At 40.3% G+C, this 20,175-nt stretch overlaps 1 protein-coding gene across 3 annotated transcripts in view; it reads right to left on the bottom strand.

Annotated features, from left to right (window-relative positions):
• MTMR12 (myotubularin related protein 12) overlaps positions 1-19,595 on the bottom strand; it is a 33,181-nt gene extending 13,586 nt beyond the window's left edge. For all 3 annotated transcript variants that reach the window (XM_040090443.2, XM_040090445.2, XM_040090444.2), the window contains exons 1-8: positions 19,490-19,595; positions 11,656-11,710; positions 10,371-10,510; positions 8,542-8,614; positions 7,226-7,356; positions 6,491-6,584; positions 3,909-4,032; positions 2,689-2,764 (exon numbers count right to left, since the gene is read on the bottom strand). In XM_040090443.2, the coding sequence (XP_039946377.1) occupies positions 2,689-2,764; positions 3,909-4,032; positions 6,491-6,584; positions 7,226-7,356; positions 8,542-8,614; positions 10,371-10,510; positions 11,656-11,710; positions 19,490-19,549 (753 nt within the window). In that variant the 5' untranslated portion in view covers positions 19,550-19,595. The remainder of the gene's footprint in view (positions 1-2,688; positions 2,765-3,908; positions 4,033-6,490; positions 6,585-7,225; positions 7,357-8,541; positions 8,615-10,370; positions 10,511-11,655; positions 11,711-19,489) is intronic.
• Between the last annotated feature and the right edge of the window lie 580 nt (positions 19,596-20,175).

Below are 20,175 nucleotides of genomic sequence, written 5' to 3'. Positions count from 1 at the left end.
ATGTCAAATTATGCCAAAACATTACTTTCTCAACTCACAGATAAAAAAATTGATCAAAAATTTGGCCAAATTATGTCAGAATATATGCCACAGCAAGATAGAACTTGTAAGTAACTTATATATACATTATCTGTCAGTTTCTCCATGCGGATGATAGGTTTTTCTAATACTTCAGCCTTGAGATAACACTCAATAGTTGAGTGTTGCACTGATGTTATTCCATGTGAACTATGCATAAAGAGTAATCTAGGCATATGAAATAAAGTATTAAACACTCCACAGCTGAATCAGATGGCACGGTCACAGGTATTTCTTGTGGCAAATCAGTCCTCAGAGCTTCTTACTTCCCTTTACACATAGTTTCCTCATTCATACTCACTCCTTGAAGCTCTCAAGCTGATCTGTAAACTTGCATTGAAACAAGGGGTAAGAATCATTATCATCAGGAATATTACACAAATGAAATCAGGAAGTTGAAGTTCTGCTACCAATTTACAGTAACCAAGAGGCGCACCTCAGAAAGATAAAGAAACCTCACAATCATCAAGAGTGGAAAAAATTACTATGCTGTCCTTCCATTGCCTTCTCAAACCAATTTAATATGGTCCAGCTGTCTTGACACTAGCTTCACAGAAACAGTTTGGAAATAGTTAGAAGAGTTCTATGAGGCCTCTGAACAGTGGGCAGCTACAGATGTTGTCATCTGTCTGGACATCTGTACGGTCTTTAACGTGGTTACCCACAATATCTCTCTCTCTCAAAATTGGGGAGATAGAGATTTGATGCATGGACTGTTCAGGGATGAGGAACTGGTTGAATGGTCACATCCAGAGAGTAGTGGTCAGTGTTCCAATGTCCAGATGAAGATCAGTGATGAGTGGTGCTCCTCAGTGGTCTGTACTAGGGCCAGGGCTATTTAATACCTTTATCAATGACATCAGTCAATGAGATCAAGTGCACCCTCAGCAAATTTACAGATGACACCACACTGAGGTGATTTGACAGGATGCCATCCAGAGGAACCTGAACAAGCTCAAGGACAGGTGCACAGGAACATCATGAGGATTAACAAAACCAACTTCTGGTGCTGCACCCGGGTCAGAGCAACCTCCAGTGCCAGCACAGGCTGGGCATGAACAGACCCAGAGCAGCCCTGCCCAGAAGGACTTGGGGGTGCTGCTGGGTGAGAGGCTGGACATGCCCCAGCCATGGCACTCACAGCCCAGAGAGCCAAACGTGTCCTGGGCTGCACCCAGAGCCCCGTGGGCAGCAGGGGAGGGAGGGGATTCTGCCCCTCTGCTCTGCTCTGGTGAGACCCACCTGGAGCTCTGCAGCCAGCTCCGGGGTCCCAGCACAGGAAGGACAGGGACCTGCTGGAGCAAGTTTAAAGGAGAGACAATGATGGTCACAGGGCTGAAGCACCTCTCCTGTGACGATACACTGAAGAATTGGGGCTGCTCAGCCTAGAGAAAGCTTTTGGGAACCTTTTTGTGGCATTTCATTACTTAAAGGGGGCTTATAAGAAAGATGAGGAAAGACTTTTTAACATGTCTTGCTATGACAAGACAAGGAGTAATGGCTTGAAACTAAAAGATAGTAGATTTAGAAATACATATATGGAAGAAAGTTTTTACAAGAAGGGTGCTGGAACACTGGAAGGAACAGGATTTCCACAAAGGTGGTATATGCACCAGAAACATTCAAGGCCAGGTTGGACAGGGCTCTGCACCTAGGAGAATGCTTTGATTCATTCCAGAGGGGGATTAGACTAGATGATGTTTAAAGGTGCAAACTATCCTACAGCTCTGTGAACACAAGATGGAATAAAAAATCCCAAACACTTCTGTTTCTATGTAAGAGCCAGTGTAATAGGTCTCTGAGTCTCCAAGAAAAAGTGAACCAAATTACCCTGACCTTTAGGCAGAACAGTACAGTACTATCTCCTCCATGGACCAATTAACTTAAGAGCACAAAATGAACATGGTTTTCCTTGTCAAATTTAAAGTACACACAGCAACTAAGGTAAGATCTCACAAGTGAGATTACTTTGCTCTTTGTTTCCATCTTCTCTGTCTTACTGGCCCTTGAAGTACAAGGCAGGAAGTCAAATTCAGCTTGCCACAGGCTGCAAAACAGTATATTTAACTTCATTTTCTGTTGGACTGGGAGAACTAGTTTTTCAGTTGGGCTACCTGACTTTGTAAAAATGCAGCATCATCACAGCCACAGCACTTACCATAACCCAAGCCAGGTAACTGGAGGTGTTCAGCTACACCTTACATGCACCATCTTCACCTCAATATCCAAATAGCATTTCAAGGCCTACATCTTGCCCCAGCCAGATGCCACTCAGCAGTCTCATAAAAAACAGGCTGATGGACACACAGGCCTAGTAATATATGTAGGCTATAAGACATTAGTAAATGGGAACTGTGAGCAGTAAATACATATTTAGCTGTTACATTATGTATATGTTATATATAAGTTTTGCTACATATTACACTGTTTGGTGAAATATGTATCAACCATTCTCCTTCCAACATCTGTTTCCCTTCTGTAGATGACCACATATACATGTAAACTACTAAAAACAAGTTCTGAAAACAATATGAAGTAACATCTGCAATGCTAATTGAAATTCTGCCGTGTCAGTAAGAGTCTTACCCTCAGCCATGGACATATACTTACAGGAATGCCTCTGCCTTCATACTTCAAGATACTCTCTTCAGAAATGCATATGGGAACAACAAAATACAAAGGCAGCCTAAGACAATAAAGAAGAATTTCTTGGTCTCAGAAACTGAACAACGAAGAATCTCCAAGCTATTTTTAATGATGATGAGTGTTCTAGCTCAAATTCTAATTATATATTCACCTTGCTACAATAATATTTTCTACTAGATAATTCTATTGTCCTCAAAGTTGTCCCTTTATTTTCAGCTAAATAAGACTTTTTTCCCAACCTTGAGGTCTTAACTATTTTCATTGCAACACTCCCCTCCCTTTGCAAAGGTGCAATTAACTGTAACCTCTAAGACTGATTGCTAAGACCACCTTGTTCTCTCATGCTTTGTTGTTTCAAAAGATACCATTACGGTATTAAATTACTAGTTCTGTTTCCATGCCTGTTAAGCCGTTCACATCCTAATTCAAGAATATCATTTAATATAGGAAGGTTTTCCAGCATCAACCAACACTATTTATGTTCAAGGCCCAGAGAAGCAACAAAGGTAAGTCATTAAACTCAATCTGAGTCTCCCAAGACAGAGTTCTAGAATAAATAGTTAAGACTCTGAAATACTAGTTTCCAAGGTCTGTGAAATCATTCAAGATTTGACTATGAAACAACAGTATAAGTACAATGCCTTCTATACATGCTAAAGGGCTCATCAGTAAGTGTTACTCAGCTAAACTGGCAGCCAAGCTCAGCTAAACTTAGCTAACCTTGTAAAAACAACACAACTTGTACCAGCACATTTTGCAGATTTACTTTAAACCAGTTAACTTTTCACCAGCCAGCCCCCTCCCAACTAAAACAGTGGAAAATCTCCAGTGCATGTAACTTGGAATTTTACCACAGTAAAGATACAGGACTGAGAAAGTGTCATCCTAACAAGTATGACAGAAGTGTAGGTCCTAGACACACATATTTTCTATTCTATACTCCTAGATATACTCAAAGCTTGATTTGTCCAAGGTTCTGAGTAGTCTGAACCTAATGTTGAAGTTAACCGTGCTTGAACCAGAGGTTGTGCAGGATCACCTCCTGGGATTGCAGACCAAACTATTCCATAAATAAAAATGGAAAGCATCCTAAAAAAATTTGCTAATAACTGTATAATCCCAGCATCAAAGGTAGCACTGATTTTCATGAGTCCAAAGTTCACTATTGACTTGGGCAAGCTTACTTTTCAGATACTCTGTAGCCTTCATTGGTAGTCACTGCTTTGTATTTCACATTCCCTTTGGTCCGCTCCAACTCATCACGCCAGTCCTCGAGGGTCTCAAACATCACAGTTTGGTTTCTCCCATCTGTCAGATCAATAATATTAACTCTTCAGACTGTCAGGAACTCTAACACGAAAGCAATCCTAAGTAAGCCTGTTCCTGCTATTAAGGTAAGCAAGCAGAACCTCTTGTGTACAGAAAGCCTTGAGTCAAAGCCAAAATGCCTCTGTACACCATGCTGCCTGTTTGATCTTTAACAGCAATATTCTGTCAAATACTGCTATGACAACTTCAGGAACAGTTTCTCCTGCAGAAACTAATTAGTTGTTACAGAACTTCCATACAGCAGGGACTGTCCTCATATCCAACCTATAATGCAGGATACTAAGCAGCAAATATCATTTTATACTAATGCAGCTGACTGGTCTCTAATACTGTAGTTTAAATGCAGAATTAACAATCATTCCAAAAATCTTTTGACAAAAATTTCAGATAATTGCATTTTGTTTAAGGTTCATTTTTCTCTCATGAATAGTTTTGCATTGAATAGAGCAATCAATAGAGCAATCAATAAAATCAGGCAATCAATAAAAGCAGAAAATTAATTACACCAATTTAATCTCAATACCTTCAACTGAGAATCTTCCCTGTCATTCTACTTAACCACCTCAGGAACAGTTCAGACAGCAGCTTGATTTAGCTCAAATCTTGTATAATAACCTTATAATTTATGGAGTAACATCAATTGTTTTAAGCACACATCCGAACTAAGTAACATTCTACAACATCAGCTAACACTGAAATACCAAACAGTACTATAATTTCCATGGAAGGCACAACGGCAACTTGAAACTTTCCACTGTAAGAAGATAAGGTAGATGAAAAATTTACAGCACAGAGCAGAACATTATTGATGAGCTCTTGGAGATAAGACTTTAGAGGTATCAGACTGTGAGAAGCATAAAAAACAATTTCAACAGTCTACTTGGCATATTCTGTAATAATTTTATGAAGAATGACACCTAGCCACTTACTACTGAAAACAGCTATTAAAATAGGAAAAGAATTGTGGGACAGCACTTCAATGTTGCTTTAAGGAGTAGGCTTCTCCCAGCCTCAGTCTCTGCCTGCAAAAGTTTGCAGTCTTTTCCATTGCTTGTAGCTGAAACAGAACACCAGTTTCAGGTGAAGCCTGCAGGAACTACCTGAGCCAGCAATGTGCCTTTCCTAGCTGCAAAGAGACAGTGTGTTCCTGAGCTGCATTAACAAAGCCATTGTGCACCAGCTGAATGAAGCCACCACTGCTCGCAGCTGGAGGGCTGTGCCCAGTGCTGGGCTCCCCTGTGAAGGCTCCTGGACCAGGCTCAGTGAAGGATCTCTGTGACCATTAAAGGGCTCAAAGCACCTGATATGAGGAGAGGAAGAGCTGGGATCACTCAGAAAAGAGGGCTCAGCAGGGGCCAATCTCTGTGTGTATAAACACTGGGGGTGGAACAGGGGAGGAGAGTACAGAAGATGGATCCAGACTCAGTGACAGTTATGCACAAGCAATTATGCACAAGCAAATCCCACTTATATATAACAATAATGCTTTTCACTACAAGGAGGGTCAAACAATAAAACTAACTGTCCAATAAGGCTGCGGAGTCTCAATGCTTGGAAATACTCAAAACCCAACTGGACATGATTAAGCTTGATGCAGTTAACCCTACTGAAGAGAGGCATGTGGACAAGAACATAGATAATCTCCAGAGGCTTCTTCTAACCTCAATGGTCCTGAAACTCCTTGATGTATTTTGCTAAGTGTTTCATTAATACCTTGCACAGATCAAAACCTCTCTCTGTGAAAGGAATTAGTGTTGCTGGTGCACTAAGGATCAGGTTCCTAATTCAAAATAGCACTATTATTTCAGCTAAAGTTTGAATTACGGTATGTTAGAAAGTGAACTGACAATTTTTTTATCCTGAATTTTGCAGTCTAATGTATTATTCAGCCAAATTTGATCAAGTGGGAAGATTATGTAATAAGTCAGATATAAGAGGAAGTCAGATGCCTTGCAAACCTATGCTCTTTTTGTAATTGGCTGGAAGAAGCATATTGCTTGCAAATAAGAGCAAAAAGGGAAATACTTTGTCAAAGGATGCCACTGCAAATGCAGTAATTTCAGAATTAAGAGCAGGAAGTCTGGTTCACAGCAGTAATACATAAGAAAAACCACACTGATAAAACAAGCAAAGTATTTTCTAGATGAACCACATGAAAAGCATTTGCCCATTTTAGTCACAGTAAATCTTCAATCCAGGGATGCTACTCCTGCTTGGAAAATTTCTGTGCAACTTCCTGAAGGACACCAAAACCAACAGGAAACAATTTAGAGGTTCTTAGCAACATACCTAACAATGTACTACAAAAGAAAAATAAATCTTTTGAGGCTACCTGCCAGCAGGACAGAGCCATAAGCTGAGCACAAACTCAACTACAGACATCACAGACTGCTTAACAAACTAACTGTGCAACAAGCAGATTAAAAAAACCATTTACCTGTGTTGTTTGGAGCAGCTGATGCATAAGAGAACAGAAACAAACGTTTAAGCAGCTTAGGAGTCTGGCTATGATGAACTATACCACTGACAATCTAAAAAAAAAAAAAACCAAACAACCCAAAATTAACACCCAAACACACACCAGGACTGTCAGTATAAAAAAAGGGTCTTTTTTTTTTGTACCAACCCCTCCATCCAGGTTTTAAACAAAACTGATGTGTTCTATCCCCAACAGCTAAAATCTGCCTTTTAGGATAGCTCCTCTGTTGTCTGCAAGACACTGTACCTACTTTGCCTAAGTAGTATTATGTATGTTCAACCCCCAGAATTACTCTTATTTAAATGAAGTTAGTTAACTCTTAGTTTGGAGTTCAGACTAACTTGTCAAAAAAACTGAAGTTATCAGGAAAGTAACACTACATTGAACTCTAAAATACAATGAAATTACATGTCACAAATAGAACAGCTTTACAGATTGCCTGAGCTGGAGCGAATTTCCTGTAGCATCCTCAAGTTCCAGTTTTCTTTAAAGAGCCTCTGCACCTATCTTTTAACTGCTGTGCATAATGAAATGTTTAATGAAATCAATATTTTACTTTCTGTCTTAGCTGGAAATGATCAGAAAACACTTTCACGTTTCAGGGATCTCAGAGTGAACTTCATCCTTCCCTCATCCTCACAACACCCAACACCAAGTTAAAAATAGAAAAGCAAATCAAGTTACTATACTTACTCTTTTCACTTCCTCTTCTTTTGTGTATCTCAGGCAGAAGTTAAATACTCTAAGGTCTTTGCAGTAGATAATTAACTTCTCTGGGTATTTTTTTAGCTGTCCTGTTAGCAGTTTCTTTTTCTCATCATAAACTGCAAAATTAAGAAGTGAAGTAAATATCAAAAAGGTACCTGTATGTTGATAAAGTTGCCCCTGACTGACTTACCAGAATTCTCAAGAAACCAATTCAAGCCCAAGTTTTCTCATGATGAAACAAGCATCCTACAACACAATCTGTGCTAGCAAGCTCTTGTGCTAATACACTCAACCTTTTCTTTTAAAACCCATCAAATTACTTCATACAAGGCAAAAGGCAAATTTGCAGCAAACCAGCTGTTCAGTGCTCATATCTGTTCACATTCTGACTGCATACTAAGTTTAAAGTTTCAGGATACATAAAGAAAAGTTTAGTAGTTTTACCTAAGGGGAAGTCCCCAGACATCTGAGATCATTCTAAGTTCCTTAAAAATATTTTTTTTAACCACCATGAAGTCCCCAAGGCAAACCTCTGCTCACTTCACTTTGAGAAAGTACCATTTCACAACCTCATGTGCTGCCAGCTGGGGCACTGTACATAAAACTAAAGCACCTCATAACCGTCTTCACTGGTCCGCCTGAGTTCACTGCTTCACAAATCCACATCACCATTTATAAACACCATGAATACTCATAATTAGTCCAAGAACAGGATTCTCAATAAAGCCTTCCCCTACTTAAAATTATGAGCCCCATTCTCATTTATCTTTTTTAGCAACACTGGCACATCTCTAAGCCTTGATGCAAAGCACTCAATTTAGCTGGCAATTAAAACCTCCTTTTCTATCTTCTTTAATATGCTGAAGACATCATGAATTTCATAAAACAAAGTTCCCTTAGACAAACAAAAAGAACTATTTGAGAATTCGGTACCTGTGCTACTACTGCTCAAATGAAGTGAATACACCTATATCTACAGAAATAGTTGATACACTGGAAGATCCTTGTCTACCCAATTTAGGGACTTTTCACAGTACACTCTCTGCTGTGAACCACTGCATTTTGAAGGAATCGTCTTGTCTCTTGCAGCAGACAATTAATCAAATTAATTTAATCAAATAAAATTTAATTTGGCAAACTTGAGGGATAAGACTAGGTTCTGATAATTTTTTTATCTGTCATTTCGTCATTAAATATAACTGCAACTACTACATTAAAATCTATTGGGTTTTAAAAATTTGAAGTACTAGTAGGGAGCACCAGCACTTTCTAAGACTCCTAGGGGTAGAAAACTGACTTACCTCCATATATTTGATCTACGCATTGCAGAGTTATATCATTTTCTCCTACAATCTTATTCTTAAATTGTGGTTCCTAGAAACATGAAAAAAAAAATCACAGAAATGTCACACTACAGTACCACCTTCTACCAAGTAAGGGCTTTCCATACATTGTTCTAATATCAGCATTATTTCTTATTCTTATAAGCTGTATAAGGCAGGACACTGAAGACTAGTTATCAAAATAGAAACAGATGCAAGTTACACGCACAATATAGCTTTATTTAATTCTCAGCCGTGCTTGAAATGTAGATAGAGTTTTTACTTTTCAGATAGCTTCAAAGCATATATTTCTATTGAGAGTCACTTTTCAAACTAGAATCACTGCAGTAAACAGGAAGTACAGTAACTTCATGTAATCCAAGCCCTTTTATGAGAAGTTTCCTCGCTATGGGAACCTGGCAGGAAATACAAAGTCTCCTAAAAGAACAAGCATCCCAAGAACATTCCAACATTAAAGTCAGATTTATCACTGGGTAAAGTGAAGACACATACAACCCAACTACTTTAACTACTGTGTAACCAAACTTGAAGCGATTTGGAGTTCCCTTCACTTCTACCATTCCATGAGTTCAGTTAAAAATGGCATTTTAGCGATGCCACAATTAAACACTATTATTTTCAATTTCATTACCAAACAGCTGATGTATACTATGTCAGCAATTTCTATTTTATGGTGAACAGAGTTAACCTTGATCAAGTTACTTCCAGGTCTGCAGCACTCTGAAGCAGGTAGCTAATATTGAACTTTTGTTAAAATAAATATAGTTGACTTAGCATGTTATAAACCCAAGGTTCAAAGCCAGCAGGGAACAGAAATTAGTATGGCCATTACCAACTTTCCACAGATCACTTGAGATTTACGTCAAAAGATTCTGCAGCTTTGTCTTAATTAATTCCAGAAGGTCCAATAATCCGTACTTGGCTACAGAAGCCTTAGTTTAATACTTAAACTTTGTGAAATTTTAGCCCAAGAAATGTCTGAATAAAATCAACGTGTGTCAAATCATATTATTCTCATTGTCCTTAACTGTCAAGATCACCTTGGACTTGAAAGCCACTAGACTCTCTTTTCACTTCTAACACCTAAATGGACTAAACTATTTCAATGTTTAAGCTTATCAAAAGCACTGTGGCATTACCATTCTCCTCTGACAGCTCAATTTGAGCACCTAAACCAAAGGAAAAATGATTGAAATTATTTTTAAGATTTGGGAAGTTTTTAGCTTTTTCAGTGTTTGCAAGCTCAACCGCACTGGGTTTTAAATATTTTCAATAAACACCAGACTATGAAAAAATTCAGAGCTTTACCGAGCCACATAATTTTTCAGAGCATTTCCGCTGAGTATTAGCTTACTCAGTCTTGTACAGCCTGAAATGATTCTGCAGATGTAGCCCAAAGTCAAATCAGGCAGCTGTTATCCATCATCAGAGACACTTACACTTCCACAAAGGCTACCAAGACAAAGAGTCAAAAATCAGCTTTAAACAAACTGTTGATTAGTTTTCAAAACAATGGGTTCTTTTAACTTTAGCTTCTCCAATTCACAAAATATAAAGACTTATAAACTATGTCTCATCTAAGTGTCCACATAAATGCTCACATTGCCTTTGCTTAAAATAGTCATTAGAGCTTGAGAAAGGATCAAACAGATGCAGACTGATTCAAGTTATTCTGCATCCATTAGGAAATTTTACACATTTGTGTTCATTCTGCATATTTATGAGGGAAAGATATGATTATTTATGCAGAGCTTGTTTAGTTATAATTATAAGACTTGTTTTCTTACATTATCATCTGAAGCAGAATCATCATCAAGGAAAGAAATCTTAAAGTTTGTGCACACGAGTTTCCCATAAGTGCCACGATTTGACCCATCTTCTTGCATATACTTGTACACTGTGCTGGCTTCACAAAGCAGCAGTTCACCTGCAGAGAAGAAACATTGACCTGCAGCATTAACTGACATGTACAATTGAATTTATTCAATTGTTATCTCAAATGCAGCAATAACTTCAGGACAGCTTCTCAGAACTGTATGCCTAAAGACAGTTCATCACTGTTACACAAAGCCACTGTACAGGCAGCTCCTGGAATCAGCACATTGAGAGCCTTCCAAGTTACTAACATCATTCCAGAAGGCCTGAACTGCAGATGTTTGGGAGTTCTGTAACCAGAGGTACCTGTGTCATGGCCTACTCAAAATGGCAGAAGAGCAATCATTTGAGTGGATACTTGAAAACAAAATGCAGCAAGAGCAATTTATATAGCCAATAAACAAGCTGAAAATTATTCCAGTCTTCCTTACTGTTAAACTTTAAGAATGCTGAAACATTTGAATTAGATATTTCAGGTTCATCATAGTTATTTTTTCATAGCTTTGACTATTTTACAGGTCCGAAGGCTATTTTGAAAGTCTCAAACACAAGTTTGCATAAACAATAGCCAATTAAGTTCTCATGTTAAAAATTACAGGAACTGAACTTCAAATTTAAGAAAGTAAAGTTTTAATAGATATGATCAGACAGACTCTTGGTTCTTCCCAAAAAATGTAGGAAACCCAACAGAAGAGCAATAGTTTATTGGGAATTTTACATGTATTTTGTCTTTCCTTATCTTGGAAAATAATTTTTAAAAAGAAATAATTGTAAATTACAAGAGAAAATCTTAACAGTAAATGAAACATTTGAAGGCTCAAGTAACTCACAGCAGAGGAAAAGCTACTAGAAAGTAAATTTCCTCTAATTCTTGTCTTCAGTTCCAAACAAACAAAACCCACCCAACTTTAACTTCTAAGAAATGGGGCAAACTCAAGTATTCAGTTCTCCGCATGCAGCTTACCTGAGGACACAGTACTCTGTAAAAAATTTTATTTTTATTGAGTTTTCAACATCCCATACAGATAGAAATGTTAAAAACATTTCAACCTGCATGGGTTGTTAAACCAAACCCTGTATTTTACTACTTTTGACACTTATGTTACATGAGTGTTTGCTGCAGACATGGAAATATATAAGTATTGTTTCTTAATCACTAATTTTTATTACTTAAGTCTATTAATATACAATGGTTACCTGGTAATAAGTGAGGATTTACTTCCTTTTCTATGGGTTCCTTTATGTGTATTTCCTAAAGAGGAAAAGAGTAATGATTACTTTGCAAAGATCACACCAACACATACTGTAAAGAACTATACCCTCCCACTTTAATACCTCACATTCTGGCAAATTAAAATTAAGGAAAAAAGCCGTCTAAACGAAAGGAGTGTGCATCTGCAATTTTATCTTTCCACCTAATGTCAGAAATCTATTTGCTAAGTAATTAAGTGTTTTGACATCCACAGTGTCAGTTACATGCATTTGTGAAGACACAAAAAAATGCACTTTCTGTGTAACAGACAGAAATAAAACATTACAAATATTTTTTAAGTTTTCTCAGCACACCTAAATGGATAAGCATAAACTTAGTATTATAGCACCATCCCCCAGCTCATTCATAAGCTTTTCCATGTATGACTTGCTACTCTTTCTAATGTACCGTCCAGTTTTTCAAGTTTTATCCATGACTCCCTGTTTTGATTTCTTACATTATTTCAATCAAAGTACAAAAGTTACTTAAACAGCACTAACATGACTATATGGAAAGGTATTTCAGGATCTTGCAGCTGAGAGGTAATACCTGGTTACAGGTTATCCTTCCGTTTGGATCCAAATTGCACAGAACAAACATATTAAGTTCTCTGTGTCACTTATTTGTGCCTTAAGGCACTGACAGTGCCTTAAGGCACTGACAAATTTTAGGGCTAAAAACTCCAGCCAAAAGACTATTAAACTGTAGGAGATGCTACACCCTTCCTGCTCAGCCTGTTCAGAATTCCCTCCTCCAAATCCAAATCACTTTGCATGCATTGGAGTCTTTCTGGAAAATCATTAGTTAACTGGAAACTCCCCCAGGTGCACAGCAGTAAGCAAGTTAATTTTAGTTTGTAACCAACATCCAGAGTCAGCCACTGCAATTCAAGGCAAGCAATCAAAGAAGATATAGGCAATAATAATTTTGCTAGATTAAATGCAGAGAAACAAAAGCCCCTGATAGCACAAAAATAAACAGCCTCTACCATTCATATAAACACCTGCTGTCCACACTCAGAAGACCCAGAACTAAGTTTGAAGGCTGCACAGCAAAGCTAAAATCACCAGGAAACCACATCCTGAGAACAGCAGAGATGTTCAAGATAGGCCAAAAAGAGAAAAATGTTATAAAATGAAAGTGGTAGTGGTATGAAGAAAGAAATCCATAACTACAGCTGATAACCAACAGAGAAAACAAATCCCAGTTTCCTGCCTTTGTCTTCTAAGTGTGGATGCTGTAGAAGTAACATTTAATCAAAGTTCAGGCTTTTCAGCTAAAAAAGTTCACTAAAATGTTACTATGACTTAAGCTGAATACTTCTGTATTCAGAGGAGAAATATACACCTTTTCTTCCCCCCACTGTTGTCTCCTCACCGCTGCTAGCTTTAAACTAAACTTTGGGTTTACAAGTGCCTTTAACAGCTCTGCCTTATACAATCACTCTTTGTGTCCAACTACATGCAAGACTGCTCAGATGCCAACGATCACTTCCATGGAACAGTAACACAGTTATACCAGCCAGGTGCTTTTCCACCACCTCTGACTTAGGGAGATGCCATAAAGAATGTAGTAACTACTGTTCCTGCACACACACTGCTCGTACTTATTGCCATGAGTACCAGTTTATGTTAGTGTTGGCAGAACTGAACTGAAGGAGGAAAAAAAAAAAATTACCCCAAGGAAGTTCTTTGAGCCGACACACATTTGTTAAAACGCAGTGAAGCTTTTTTAATGGATTTCAACAGCAAATAATCTTGAACAAGTTTAGGTTTCACAAGTTAAAATTGGTTATCTTCTGAACAGCGTTAGAAGTTCAACTAAATTGCATCACAGCAGATTAGAGACCACAAACACTGAGATCACCTTGTAAAATTCAGTTTCAGTTTGTTGAAAAAGCCTACAGACACTGAAGTGCTTATGACAGGCAGAAATCCTATAACATTCAACAGAATCCAAGAGTTAAGCCTCCAGAAGAGTTCTATTTGAAATTCAACATCTACATTTCCACAATAAATTCATAAACATATTAAAGGTGGCATTGATACATATATGCTAGAGATAGCTAGACCTCAAGCCATGAGTGATGCTGAAGAATCCATGCTGCTGCACTCATTCTCCTAGAGAGGGTATTAAAATACATTAGATTTTACTATTGTCACATTTTGTATTTGCTCTTTTCAGCGAGAAGGTTTCTTCAGCAAGAAAACTCACCATGAGTCAGTTCAAGTTGTGTAGGAACACACATGTAAATTCAGCTGCCATCTCCACACTGTTTCAACTTTATTTTTATAATGAATGTAAGTTTTGGGGCAACACTGATTTTACCACTAACTGAAGAGCCTGCTGACACTTCAATTCATGCTGCTTAACACCCCTTTCATCTGTCACACGTTCAGACTCACCCATCCACTCCTTTATCCCTGGTTTTGCCTGACAACACGGTGATGTAATTTGGTTTGTAAAATCAGCTGGGAAGCATGCACCTGTCCTACATTTGGTTTTATTGTTAATGCCTATTGTTAGCACAACTGGCTCATCAACAGGTCAGATGAGCACAGAAACAAAAGAAAGGGAAGCAGCAAAAGCAAGCTACTGAATAAATTTGGACCTCAGAAATCTTCACCCTCTGACCATCTGTTGACGCTAAGCATGCAAGTACTTTCCATATGTGATCACTGAAAGCCATGCAGACTTCTAGATAAACAGCTTTTCTTTCATGGGTAGCTCCCCTTTTATGAATGCCACAAACAGTATTTTGTCAATTCTTACTTAAGATACAACATGGGAAGCCCTACTACCAATCACAGTTAAAAGCAGTCACCCATAGCACACCAAGCAAATGAGGAAAATTAACTTTGATTCTAAAATTTCTGAGGCAAAGACCTCAACTCTGCTGAAGGTTTTAGAAACTCCTTTCTAAGAGATGCTTTTCAGATGTGCACTTACCTTGTGCTACATTCCTTCTTGCAGGCTCTCAAACCATGGTAGGAAATATGGCAATGCCCTTTAATTATCAGTTTTAACAGCAGAGAGTCACAAATCATGTCAAAACTTAAAGCTGACATATCATACCAAATTAATTCATAATACACCCTCCTTCTTGCTAACAGAAAACCAAAAACTGTTTTACTTAAGGAAAGTTCTCTTGTTTTTTTACCCAAATACAAGGAACAACTGCACAGTTTGCAATAGCCAGGGACTACAGTTAGCTCTCCTCCAGAAAAAAAAATATATTTAAAAGGGTTAAAATATTTTCCTCAAGTCTGTCTGGGGAGACGAGTCTTCCCCAAGTGCTGAAGGCATGAGCGAGGCAACAGAGTTTAGGGCAAAAATGTCAGGTAGGAGCTATACTATATTAACAGGGTCTTAACAGCTGGAGCAGGAAAGGAATCCCAAATGACTTCTGCTTTTTGTTCTACAGCGTCACCACAACTGAGAGCAATTCCTCTCACTCCACAGGAAGGTAAACAACTGTATATTGGGAATATGTAAAGAGAGAAAAACATTCCCTGCATGCAGAATCCAGATCTTCATAGACAATCTGGGTTTTTTTCATCATTGACAAACAGATATATATGTGCCTACTGCTACTGGATGTTGCTCATCACCCCCAGCACAGCCACCACCCATAGAATCTGCTGCTGCAAACTGTAAACACTGCACCTACATTACCCCACAATAATGTTTCCACTGACCCATAGCTGGACATTTGTGCCACAGGTAATTATGACAATGAAAACCAAGACTTTTACTAAACATGCTGAGAAAACATGATTGAAAGATTCAAATAATGAAGGAACAAGTTATCACTTCCAGGGTATCAAGGGTATTGGCTGAAACAGATGACAGCTTTCAAAGCTGACAGCAAATAATGGTGCAAGAACACTAAATACTTTGATGTTTTTATGTAGTTTTCCACAAGTAAGTTCTGCACAGGGAAGTTCTACATCCTGGTGAAGTTTGCTAAGAGCATCTGTTTTTTCATATTTGCTTCACTAAAAGAGGAGTGAGAAAAGATAAACACATACTTAAGAAAGTTAGCAGTTGTGAAAGCTAAACCGTGTACCAAAATACTTGCAAATTATTTGCGGTGCTCCAACAAGTGAATACAGTGCTCCTGAGTAAAATAAACTTTTGTGGCAAAGTTCCACAGGAATTCCATGCAGAAGAGGAAAGACCCCTGCAAATGCTGAGTATCTACTTTGCATCCAGAAACAAACCACATTACATACCTGGTACTTTCTGAAGGACTCCTTGTTCGTCAAACAAGCCTAATCCCATGTTGCATGTCATGCAACCCAGAGCATAGACTTACTACACTTTAATAACATTGTTGAGAATAATCTCTAACTGCTTGTTTTCCTTCCTTCCACAGCTCCATTATCCAGAAGTCTATTAGATCACAGCACGTGTTTTCCCCATCCGTTTCATCTCTTATCCTTTCCTCTTTCCTTACATTGTCCTGTTCATCTCCTCTGACATCAACGCCTTTTTTCCCCCATGTCAGCCCAGCTGTTCACCAACTCCTATTCCTCACTCCACCCTTCAACTCCACCACTCCAGTTTTGAAGGGGAGACGTACTTTTTTAAGGCTCATCACTACAGAACACACAATATTGTACCAAGATTTACAACAAAGACGTATTCACGGTGGTTATGAGCTAACAACAGGATCTGAGAGACAAAGCACACAAGGTATGAAAGTTACCCTCAGCAGTCTGTGGTGTATCCCAGGTTTCAGAGACAAGCAGCATGAAGCAGAACTACCTCTTCCATAGTTTAAAGGCTAACACAGGAAAAAAACATCCCATACGAACTAATATGAAGAATTCAGCTTTAAGGAATACATGGAAAAATACCAACTTTAAACCTGACATCAAATTTGAAATCAAGTTTTTATGCAAATTAAGATTTTTAGGAAAACACAATCTAGCTTGTTTAACCTGTAAATAACTTCATTTTTTGAAGTTTGAAAGAGTTAGAAATCATGAAGTAATTCACTGGTTCTTGTTTCACTGTCTCCACAGACACATATACTGTGATCTGAAATGTCAAAACATTAACTTTATACCCTAGTATTCACCCCACTTCCTGCAGGATAGCCAAGTCTGTCCTGAGGGGAAGTGTGTCATTAATATCAACATCCTACGGTCTCACTCTCAACAGACCACTGATTGATTTGCAGTTCCAAACAGTAGAGCTTAACTAGGTTATATTTAGTCAGATGTTAAAAATGCTGCTTTTCCACACATTCTGGGGTTTCACAGCAGAAATTACTGTTAATAAACAGCATTTTCTTTTCACTCGTTGCTTCCATCTGGCCATATAATAACATGAACAGAGTTCCTGTTTCTTTTCATATTCAAATTAGCGCACACAGCAGCTTAAAGCTGACTTCATTTTATTTCTCAGAATATTGCCTACTGTGTCCCTCAGGTATCTGAAGATGGACTAAACAAGGTGGGGCTAAACCAAAACTCAGCTCTACCTGTTAATTTCCCTGTTGCAGGGCTCCCATAACCAGGAAGCAGCAGTTTAAGGCTTTAAAACAGCTTTCCAAGCAAACCAGGACAACACTACAGAAGCTGGAGGCTGCAGGCAAGGGAGGGCTACAGCTAACACTAGTCTATTGCTCTGCACTGCATAGTAGTTGATTGGAAATCTTGCCTCAGTCAGTAAGTACAAAGAGATTCAAGGCAAGGCTCTGCAAATTGATGGAGAAGTCCACCACTATTTCTAATCCTACACAGCTGAAATCTCAAACTCATGAAGTCCCTGAAATGCTGTTTCCCACCCTCTGACATGGCCTGCCAGAGGAAGCATCACACCTGTTGCTAGTATGTCTTCCCCAAGCACCTGGAAGTTTTAAAATGCCTTTATGAAAGCCCCCACTTGACCAAACTATGTTCCACATAAGAGGAATTAGAATTTCCACTGCTTTATCAGTCTAGTTCCTTTTAAAACTCAACTACATGAAAGTTAACTTGTACAGGAAACCTGTGTTCAGGAAGTTGTTTTTCTTGGGTGCACACAGCTCTGTGAGAGACGCACATTTCTGCTTACTTTAGGATATTTAAGCAACATGCTTTTTCTAGACACCAAAGTAGACTCACAGGTTCCATCGCGTACCTAAAATTTTATTTTTAATCCTCATAAAAGCCACTAAAGTCTTCAGTTTCCTGTGTAACCATTAAGGCAGTCATAGGCTGTCAACAGCAGAGTCAAACTTGCTTTACTTGCTAATCACATCAGACCTCCGTTTTACTGTGTCTTTGAAGGTGCAAACAGGACACCCATTCTATGGCAGAAATCATTCTATGGAAGCAGTTCCTGCTGCAACAATGTGTGAAATTCTTAAATTTAAATGAAATACAGAGAGGTTTAAAAGCAGCAATAACACATAAAGAGTTAATGACTGCAATGTCTACTGGATCAAGATATTTTAAAACAATGTTGAAACCATGTTAAATACCTTAGTTACTCTTCCTGCAGCCATCAGGATCATATTTGAAGCATTACATTACTGCACTTAAAATCAAATTAAAGTACTCTTTATTATTTGGTATCTTGCTGCACTATGTATATATTTACTCGTGCCCTTTCCAACCAGCCATTTTTTCTAGCAAGCTTTAGTCATATTCTACGCTCATTTAAATGGTGAAATGTCTTCCAGTAAGTCCAACAAGTGAAGTTGTTTCTTTCACAAAATCCAGTTTCTTGTGTATTTGTTCAAGGTACTTTCCAGAAGTGAAAAGGAAAGACAGGGATTTATTTGCTGACTCCAGAAATATTTGTACCTATCATTTACATCTGTTTTCACTTGGAAATACAAGAAGGAGATAAAACTTTTAAAAGTAAACTGATGAAACAACAAGCCACCAGTACTGAAAAACATATAAAACCGGATCTGCTACCACCAACTAAGGACTTAAGTTTTAAATACCACAGCTGATTTTGGCCATAACAACTCTGATTGTTCCCTCAGATATAGTGTAAAATAAAAAACAGCAGATTCACCAAGGTCCTATCAGTGACAGACTCTGCACTAACTAACAAGATTGACAAAAACCTCTTCCTTAAGCTCTCAAAAGAATTAACGATTAAGAAGAATCTGTTAGACAGATCTTAAAGAACTAGGAGGCGGAAAAAACCCAGCACTTATGGCCCATATTAATCAAACGTTTTTCCTAGAAAACAGCTGTTTACCAAGAATAAGAATGATGGAATACAGAATAACAATGCTAACCTAATACCATGTGCTAACAAGATGACCTCAGCAAACTGAGCCTAAGGTCACTTCGATCAAACCGCCAGCGTAAGTTTCGATAAATAAGTGAAAGGAGACTAGGCAGTACAATACAAAAGACACACACAGAAATATACACTCTGCCAAGAATTCGACATCGAGCTGTTCAGGAAGGATATCCAGGGATTTCCAGCGGCGGAACAGATAGCAAGCAGCTCGACGAGCAGTGAAGTGACGCTATTCAGGGACAATAAGAACAACAGGTTCGGAAAGTCCCACCTTACGGGCCGAACAGCCGCAGCCCGACACCTGGCCACGGCTTACAGAAACAACTCCTCCGACCAGCCAGCTCTATTTCTTTAAGTTCTTTCCCACGCCGCTCACCCTCGGGGCAGCCCGGGCAGGCTGAGCCCCGCAGTGCCCGGCGCCAGCCCTGACCGTGGCCCTGGCCCCGCTCCCCTGCCCCGCACAGCGCGCCCCGCGCCCCGGGCCGGGGTGCCCGAGGCCGCCCCGCCCGCCCGGCCCCGCACCTCCGGGCTGATGTAGGACACGAAGGACGGTTTGGCCGCCCTGGCCCCGCCGCCCAACATGGCCCCGGCCCGCGGCGGCGGCGGCGCTTCCCAGCGCTCGTCCCGAGCGGGGAGGCAGCGGAAGGAGCGATCCCGCGGCAGCGCGGCGACGCCGAGCCGCATCACGGAGCCGGAACCGCCCATGCCCGCCCCCTGCCACGGCCCCGGCCCCGCTCGGCGCCGGCCATTTCTGCGGCACCGCCTCCGCGCCGCGCCCGCCCCGGCGGGGCGGGGCCCGGCCCCTCAGCGGCGGCGCGGGTCGCGGCTCCCGGGTGTGCGCGGGCAGTGCCCCGCCCGGCTCGGCCCTCGGCCTGCGGGGTCGCGGCTCCCGGGTGTGCGCGGGCAGTGCCCCGCCCGGCTCGGCCCTCGGCCTGCGGGGTCGCGGCTCCCGGGTGTGCGCGGGCAGTGCCCCGCCCGGCTCGGCCCTCGGCCTGCGGGGTCGCGGCTCCCGGGTGTGCCCGGGCAGTGCCCCGCCCGGCTCGGCCCTCGGCCTGCGGGGTCGCGGCTCCCGAGTGTGCCCGGGCAGTGCCCCGCCCGGCTCGGCCCTCGGCCTGCGGGGTCGCGGCTCCCGGGTGTGCGCGGGCAGTGCCCCGCCCGGCTCGGCCCTCGGCCTGCGGGGTCGCGGCTGGAGGCAGCAGGGATCTCCC

This window comes from Hirundo rustica, chromosome Z (assembly GCF_015227805.2).
Source record: "Hirundo rustica isolate bHirRus1 chromosome Z, bHirRus1.pri.v3, whole genome shotgun sequence".
Taxonomy (NCBI): domain Eukaryota; kingdom Metazoa; phylum Chordata; class Aves; order Passeriformes; family Hirundinidae; genus Hirundo; species Hirundo rustica.
The sequence above is the reverse complement of the archived record's forward strand: the minus strand, read 5'-3'. Positions and strand labels throughout refer to the sequence as shown.